The sequence below is a fragment of the Littorina saxatilis genome, linkage group LG7 (genome assembly GCF_037325665.1).
Source record: "Littorina saxatilis isolate snail1 linkage group LG7, US_GU_Lsax_2.0, whole genome shotgun sequence".
Lineage (NCBI taxonomy): Eukaryota > Metazoa > Mollusca > Gastropoda > Littorinimorpha > Littorinidae > Littorina > Littorina saxatilis.
In genome coordinates this window covers 35,557,010-35,565,852 of record NC_090251.1, presented here as the reverse complement: position 1 = coordinate 35,565,852, position 8,843 = coordinate 35,557,010, and the positions used below count along the sequence as shown (strand labels likewise).

Here is an 8,843-nt window from a genome sequence, read left to right as displayed (position 1 = left end):
CCATTACCCCTGCTGTTGCTGCTGCTGTTGCTGTTGTTGCTGCTGCTACTTCTGCTGGTGCTGCTTCTGTTGCTGTTGCTAGTATTTAAACATCAACAGCTCATGTCAGCTCAATACTTCTAAAGACTTCATCATTTAACTGTACCTATTGTTTGCGCAGATCCTATGGCCAAATCAGGCAAACAAGCCTCAGATGACGAAGGTCTTGGCACGGGACCAGTGGTGGCGATCGTCATTGTCATCGTTATTGTTCTCGTTGTTGTTGTCGTCATCGTCGTCATTGTTGTACGTCGCCAGAATGGTGCCGAAAAACACAACAGGTATTTACCATTCTTCCCCAAACCCGTTGAAATCAGTATTTAAGGATATTTGAAGAAGCAACAATAGGAGCAGCAATTGGAAATAACGCGATTGTGCAATCAGTTCAACATCATCAAGAGGTTAAAAGAAAGACAAATAGGCCGGGGGGGGGGTGGAGGGGGGAGGGGGGTTTCTTTTCTTTCCGAAATTTGCAACGATGGGTTGGCATGCGCGTATCCGATTCTGTGAGCATGAAAACCTGATTCTGAGCTTTATGTTCACAGAGCATCTGGTCCTGCTGGTTCAATTTCACCTGGTAATTCCAACGTAGGCGGAATTCAAGGTGAGAGAGAGGCACAAGGTTAATTATATATTTACTATTTCGAATTTAATCGAATTGGTTCCTGTCAACGATTACACAGTTGTGGGAGATTAGCATAACTGGAGATCAGTTCCTGCTTCCACGTAGCCAATTCTCTTTCATTTAGTTTTCTTATTTTTATTTTCATTTCTTTTTCATTTCATTTCGTTATTTGTATTTTATTTATTTATTTATTTATTTATTTATTTATATATTTACTATGTTTTTTTTGTATGCTGTTAACACACACACACATACACACACACACACACATTGCTATTTGACTTTTATTTCTTGCATGTACTTTTCCTATGTCCTTCGTTTACTTCGACGAAGTGTGAATCTGTAGCACTAATTTGTTAAGATATCCTCATTCTTGCTTAAGTCATATTGTAGATCACACAAAAATCCATCCAAGAAAACTAGTCGTCATCTAAAACTTTTTACATGAAAGAAAAGTATTGTTCCTGTAGGAAATATATTACAAATCTGAATCGCAGTTTAGCTTCTTTCTGAAAAAAGAACTGGATTTTGTTTGCGTGTTTTATTTCGTAACAAATACGCGTGTCATGTAATTTTCATCAATCAAACGATGCGGCCTGATTATTATTATTACTGTTGTTGTATCCTTCTTTTCAACAATATAAAACACTATATATGAACCAAAGAAAATGATTTCGAATTCAGACATGCCAGTGCAAGGGAGGTAATTTCAATTTATTGGATTCTACATTAAACGAACAATCGCAAAATAATTAATGACAAAATAAGGACTACGCTTTTGCGCAAAAGCGGCAGATGGTCCTTAATCAAGTGTTCAAGAAAGTAACTCTTGTTGTTGTTGTTTTTTGTTTTTATTTAGTTTTTGTTTTAAACGTGAACGTGAACAGTAAATATATAATACTGATGCTACTTTTTCACTCCCTTCATCGACTTGTTGCAGGGCATGACAATGTAGTCTACTTTGCTAACAGACACGAAATGGACACCATCCCGCCGATGAGTGGAAACCCCGCAAATCCCGAAAACACTCCAGACTACTACAACGTATCTAGAACTAACTCTCCCGGAACAGGCCCTTCTGAGCCATCCCAAGACAATCTGTACGAAAACACTCGCACTGCGCCACCAACAGAAGAATACGCTGTCGTCGATAAGAAGGGAAAGAAGAAAAAAGACCTGCAACCAGAGGACGAGTATGCTCTTCCCAACAAAGATCAACAGAAGAAGAAGAAGCGGCAGAAGCAAGCTGGGCAAGGACAACAGAAGAACGCCATCCCGACCGAGAACAAGACGAAGAAGGGGAGGAAAACCGACCAACAAGCGAACCCATCTGCGTTCAATTCTAACGCAGCAGGTCGATCTACTCAAGCAGAAGAAGCAGCAGCAGCAGGGACCTCAGACTACGAGCCAGTGGCTGGTGACTCAGGGATGACCTCGTCTCGCAAAGAACAACCAAGCGACATGTACAACAAGCTGGGGAATAAGGAAAGGGCTGGGATGCAACTGGATCATCCCCAGGCACACTATGACCACATCAGCGCCCCGTACGGGGACTACAGCGGTATGAATCTGGAGGATCAGATTCGGGACCAGCAGAGAGAGGCGGTGGCTGATCAGTACAGTCATATCTAGTGAGATGTTAGACCAGCAGAAATAGGAGGTGTCTGATCAGTACAGTCATATATAGTACAAAGTTAGAACAGCATGGAGAGGAGGTGTCAAATCAGTACAGTCATATCTAGTAAGATGTTAGACCAGCAGAGAAAGTTAGTTGCTAAAAAGTACAGTCAAATATAGTGAGATGTTAAACAAGCAGGTATAGGTGGTGACTGATTAGCACAGTCATATCTAATGAGATGTTAGACCAGCAGAGATAGGCGGTGGCTAATCAGCACAGTCATAATTATCTAGTCAGATGTTAGACCAGCAGACAGTGGCGGTGGCTGATCAGTACAGTCATATATAGTGCGATGGTAGACCAGCAGAGAGAGTTGGTGGCTGATCAGTACAGTCATGTCTAGTGCGATGGTAGACCAGCAGAGTTGGTGGCTGATCAGTACAGTCATATCTAGTGCGATAGTAGACCAGCAGAGAGAGTTGGTGGCTGATCAGTACAGTCATATCTAGTGCGATGGTAGACCAGCAGAGAGAGGCAAGTGCTGATCAGTTCAGACATGTCTTGTGAGAGAGAAGAACATGACAGAACAGATACTCAAATACTGCAACTGTCAATGACTTATGACTGAATCTCAACTATCTGATTAACATTCATCTGAGCAGCTACGGTCAGCAGTTACTGAGCAATGGAAACTGTTATTATTGAATGTGTGTGTGTGTGTGTATGTGTGTGTGTGTGTGTGTGTGTGTGTGTGTGTGTGTGTGTGTGTGTGTGTGTGTGGACATTTCTTTATAGTTACGTAGCATTCTGTTGCTAATACCAGGTTTCGCTTCCTTGTTTCGAGGTTACATTTAATCAATTTACCCCTTATGTACAGATGTCTTTATATGTGCGGACAGTCGTTGGACGAAAGTGTGTCCTCTGTACCTTTCATTTTGATGTTGTTCTATGTATCGCATCTATTTATGTTAATGTGTGCTTGTTTTAAAACGTGTGATTAATAGTGTTCTAAGGCATGTTCTGTTTGTATGATTCTCAGTTGTGCTGGCCCGCACAACTTGATGTTTTATGTCGACAGTAACTTTCCGAATGCCGCTATTTTCATATTGATTTTGAAATACCCGAGCTTATTTCCTTTACCAATGATGCTTACGACACATAACTTGCCTTCTGTGTTTTTCTCATGACTGTTTTATATATTGTTGTACAGTTTGTACAGTATAACGTCCTTGTAAAAAAGTGATTCGCTATATCCATCAATTACACTTGAAGATTTTTTAAGAGTAGGCCAACATCACGACATAGTATAAGGTCGATGCTGAATCGGTCTCAGATGACCCCCTGGGTTCTCAAAACAAGAAACATCAATAAACGAATAGAAGAATCAACAATCCATCACCGGCCTTTCAAATCGTTTTATTTGTGTATTGCATATGTTGCATATGTTAACTCCTTTAATTCAAATGCGTTTTTTTTTTTGTAGTTGTAATTTCCTTATTTCCGATATGAAATTGAATGCTTCAGCATCTATGCAGTACGTACAGTGTGTTTCAAATTCTGACGATTTTGTTGTTGTTGTCATTGTAAGTTTGCGTTGAATTTAAATGCCAATTTGTTAAGTGAAGTTTAGGAAAGTGCGTACTATCTCATTAGCAAGCGCAAGTACATCGAAGAGTCTTACATGCGCTGGAAGTGTAAAGTTAATGTTTAAAGTTTAGGAAGCTCTTGAGTAGACGGATGTGTGAAGCTACATTTACTTTGATTTTGTTTTGTTATTAATTTGATTTTGTTTTGGGAGTATTTTGATTTTGTTTTGTGATTAAGTACATGTTTTGTTTGTGCTTACTTCAATTTTTGTATTCGACGGATTTGCATGTTTTAGCTGTTCAACTTGTTGTGTGTGCTTTGTTTTGTTGTTAAGCATAATTTGCTCCGTTTTTGTTTCATCGAGGCATACTTTATGCAAACAGAATGTAATGTATACATTTAACTTGCTCTTTAATTACAAGAAAAGGTAAGGTTCTTTTTGTTTTAAAGGAGAAACATGTGAAGCTATGCTAATAAAGCGATACACGTACACACATGTACTTCATTACTATATGCATACACTTGTACTGTTGGCAACAATGGAGAAGAAAATAAATGTTCTGCTTACATTTTGATGTCATAGTTTTCACATTCAACATTTTGTTCCTGTTACCTATATAAAACAAAGGCCGTTACCCTGCATATATTTGGTGCAAGCTGCACAACATAAATGGCCATTCAAGTGAAGTGTAAGTGTCATTTATTTGTGTTAAGATAGAGAGGATGCATGTGATCCATTCATCTAAAGCAAAACCAAACAAGGAAGGTTGAGACAGAGACTGTATAATACACACTAACAGTCTCTGGTTGGGATTCCCTGCCAGTTTAAAGGCGCAGTCCTTCCCGTCAAAACAGTTCGGCTCACCATCTCACATTTGTTTGTTTGTTTGTTTGTTTGTTTGTTTGTTTGTTTGTTTGTTTGTTTGCTTTAACGCCCAGCCGACCACGAAGGGCCATATCAGGGCGGTGCTGCTTTGACATTTAACGTGCGCCACACACAAGACAGAAGTCGCAGCACAGGCTTCATGTCTCACCCAGTCACATTATTCTGACACCGGACCAACCAGTCCTAGCACTAACCCCATAATGCCAGACGCCAGGCGGAGCAGCCACTAGATTGCCAATTTTCAGTAAAGTCTTAGGTATGAACTGTTCGAACCCACGACCTCCCGATCACGGGGCGGACGCCTTACCACTAGGCCAACCGTGCCGGTCCATCTCACATGAGACCAGTCTTCAGTGTCATACATACAAAGGAAAGCATTTAGCCAATATGTCAGGTTGAAACTAACGATCAACATTAAAAAACAGCCATTACCGAGACTAATTGTAGTAAGAATTGGCTAGCAGGCGACCGAGACGGGTCACGCTCGACTCCGCGAAGCAATGCCAACGTATTGCCTATTTTCATTCATAGTGAGCACATTTTTAGAGTAAACATGGCATACCTATATATTTTTGGATTCGGGGAATTATACAAAATAAGATGAAATTATCTTTGGATCGATTCCTAAAATTAAATTGTAATAATAATGTTGCCTAATTAACATATTGTCATTAACTGTAAGTACATTTTTAGAGCAAATATGGCATATCTACATATTTCTGGATTCAGGGGATCATAAAGAATAAGATAAAAACATGTTTGAGTCGATTACTGAAATATTAAATTTAATTACAATTGTGAGATTTTTAATGACCAAACTCATTAACATTTTTAAGCTTCATAGCTGAAATGCAATCCCGTAGTCCGGACTGAGTCGAAGATAAGTAGACTAAAATGTTAATCAATTTGATCGAACAATGAGGGCGTGACTGTGCCGCCTCAACTTTCACGAAAGCCGGATATGACAGCATCAATGATATTAATCAAACAAAATGAAAACAACTGTCTTGGGAGATTAGAACCCGGAACTCTCATGTGAAGTTTCATAATTAAGATCGGTCCAGTGGTTGTCTTGGAATCGTTCGATCTACACGCACACGCACACACACACACACACACACACACACACACACACACACACACACACACACACACACACACACACACACACACACACACACACACACCACAACCCTCGTCTCGATTTCCGTCTTTGTTACGACATTTAGTCAAGTAAAAAGCCGGCTAAAGGCGAACTGCACCCATTGTGACAATTTAAAACTGTCTAAAGAACTGGTTCTTCTTGGAGTTGCGAACAATGTTGTCACCGATAAAGCTTTTGATGTGTTAGTAATCTGTGCCAAACACCATGTATATATTTCCAAAATGAACAAAAAGACCCCTCATTTTCAGACGTTTAGTAGAAATTTTAAGCAAAGATTTATTTGTGAAAAGTATAACGCAGTTGTAAATAATACAGTAGATACATTTTACAAGGATTGGCGCCTGTATATGCATGTTTTGATGTAACCTTTTTTTTCTTTTTTTTTTCAAAACCTTTTGATACTTCGACCACCAAGCTCTGAACATCCCCCCCACCCATCCTCCCACCCCATGTATGTTGTAATTGTTCAAGTGTTTTTCGGTTATATGGATCTGTCCTTTTGGTTAAGTGATGTCCTGTAATGTACAGAATTATATGTATGTAAAAAAAAAATTAAAAACTTCACCAAAAGACAATAAAAAAAAATTAAAAAATTAAAAAAAAGCCGGATCTACAACAGTATGGACCGCCTGCAGCCCGTGCGAAAACTTGTTGAACGCAATTCGAGTAATTCAACAGGTCAACACAATTAAATATGCCTTTCTTCCTAAACGATCATTTACGATAGGCTTTTATATGCGACTAGTGGTACCCGTGCTACGCACTTTGTGTGCTGCGCATGCGATGTCATTTTGTTGGTTATGTGCTTGTGAAAATGTTGTTTGCACCCCTCCCCCCCCCCCCCCCGCACATTATCCCGCATATAATGAATTATATTCTCTTGGTGAAAAATAAAATGTTAACCCTTACACCGGTGCAATTCTGTAACACATGTTACATAGCCACTGGTGAATTAACAGAGAGAAAAATAACAAAAAACAGTCATATAGGTTTTCGCATCAATGGGAGGTAATCGGAACTGACCAAAAAGACTGCGCGACCGCACGCGACTATACAAACAAACAAAATAAAATACAGCAGGTATGGCGTTTGCATGAATCCATGATTACGTCTACATGAACAACAGTGATAAAAGTGCGCATCTCTTCCCAGCCGTGCAGCGCTTTGAAAGTTGGAAGCATTAAAATTTAAACGGGTAAAAAGCCATCGTGAAGATACGAAAAAAAGTATGACGTGTAAAATACTTAATGATTCAAACGCATAGTATAACATATGTAACTGACAACAGAAAATATATACATGGTTCACACACACAATCGAGTGCACACATCCATGCTTATTTAAAGTCATGTACACACACACACACATACATACATGGCATCAAGCAACACACAATTAAATGACACATATGGAATATGGAAAACGTATAATGGACATGAACATGGCAAGTAATTTACACCGTTACCTACTATAAAATTGATGATATATATATACCACTCACTTGCTATTCGCCTAAAAGCTTGCAGTGTGCTGTGACACATATAAGAAACCAGAAGAAAAAAGGACTTTACTTTGGCGAAAAGAGCATATGCTGCTTATTTTTGTACATAACTGCTATAACTGTATTTTTTCCGAACACTTACATGTAAAAAACATAGAGATATATCTTACCATTTCACTAAGACAGCCAAAATAACGGTCAAATTAAGGGGAGATCATGATGACGTACATGTCTATGGTTGCACCGGGGGAAAATATTTAGTCGCTGGAACCTATAAGGTTATACGGCGACTTATCAGGTGATAATGTTTCGAACTTATCTTTTAAAAATTAAGTAAACAAATCTATGGAATATTTTGGAGTTCCATTAACAGATAAACAGATCTATCTATCTTCTTATATAGGTTTTCGCATCAATGGGAGGTAATCGGAACTGACCAAAAAGACTGCGCGACCGCACGCGACTATACAAACAAACAAAATAAAATACAGCAGGTATGACGTTTGCATGAATCCATGATTACGTCTACATGAACAACAGTGATAAAAGTGCGCATCTCTTCCCAGCCGTGCAGCGCTTTGAAAGTTGGAAGCATTAAAATTTAAACGGGTAAAAAGCCATCGTGAAGATACGAAAAAAAGTATGACGTCTAAAATACTTAATGATTCAAACGCATAGTATAACATATCTAATTGACAACATTGACAACAGAAAATATATACATGGTTCACACACACAATCGAGTGCACACATCCATCCATGCTTATTTAAAGTCATGTACACACACACACACATACATACATACATGGCATCAAGCAACACACAATTAAATGACACATATGGAATATGGAAAACGTATAATGGACATGAACATGGCAAGTAATTTACACCGTTACCTACTATAAAATTGATGATATATATATACCACTCACTTGCTATTCGCCTAAAAGCTTGCGGTGTGCTGTGACACATATAAGAAACCAGAAGAAAAAAGGACTTTACTTTGGCGAAAAGAGCATATGCTGCTTATTTTTGTACATAACTGCTATAACTGTATTTTTTCCGAACACTTACATGTAAAAAACATAGAGATATATCTTACCATTTCACTAAGACAGCCAAAATAACGGTCAAATTAAGGGGAGATCATGATGACGTACATGTCTATGGTTGCACCGGGGAAAAATATTTAGTCGCTGGAACCTATAAGGTATAACACATGTTACATAGCCACTGGTGAATTAACAGAGAGAAAAATAACAAAAAACAGTCATATAGGTTTTCGCATCAATGGGAGGTAATCGGAACTGACCAAAAAGACTGCGCGACCGCACGCGACTATACAAACAAACAAAATAAAATACAGCAGGTATGACGTTTGCATGAATCCATGATTACGTCTACATGAACAACAGTGATAAA

General features: G+C 38.8%; 1 protein-coding gene across 1 annotated transcript; it reads left to right on the top strand.

Moving 5' to 3' along the window:
- Positions 1 to 6: 6 nt before the first annotated feature.
- Positions 7 to 4,556, top strand: LOC138971314 (uncharacterized). Its single transcript, XM_070344036.1, has 3 exons — positions 7 to 320; positions 585 to 643; positions 1,605 to 4,556. The coding sequence occupies exons 1-3, from the start codon at positions 166 to 168 to the stop codon at positions 2,294 to 2,296; spliced, it is 906 nt and encodes a 301-aa protein (XP_070200137.1). The 5' UTR covers positions 7 to 165; the 3' UTR covers positions 2,297 to 4,556.
- The last annotated feature ends 4,287 nt before the right edge of the window (positions 4,557 to 8,843 follow it).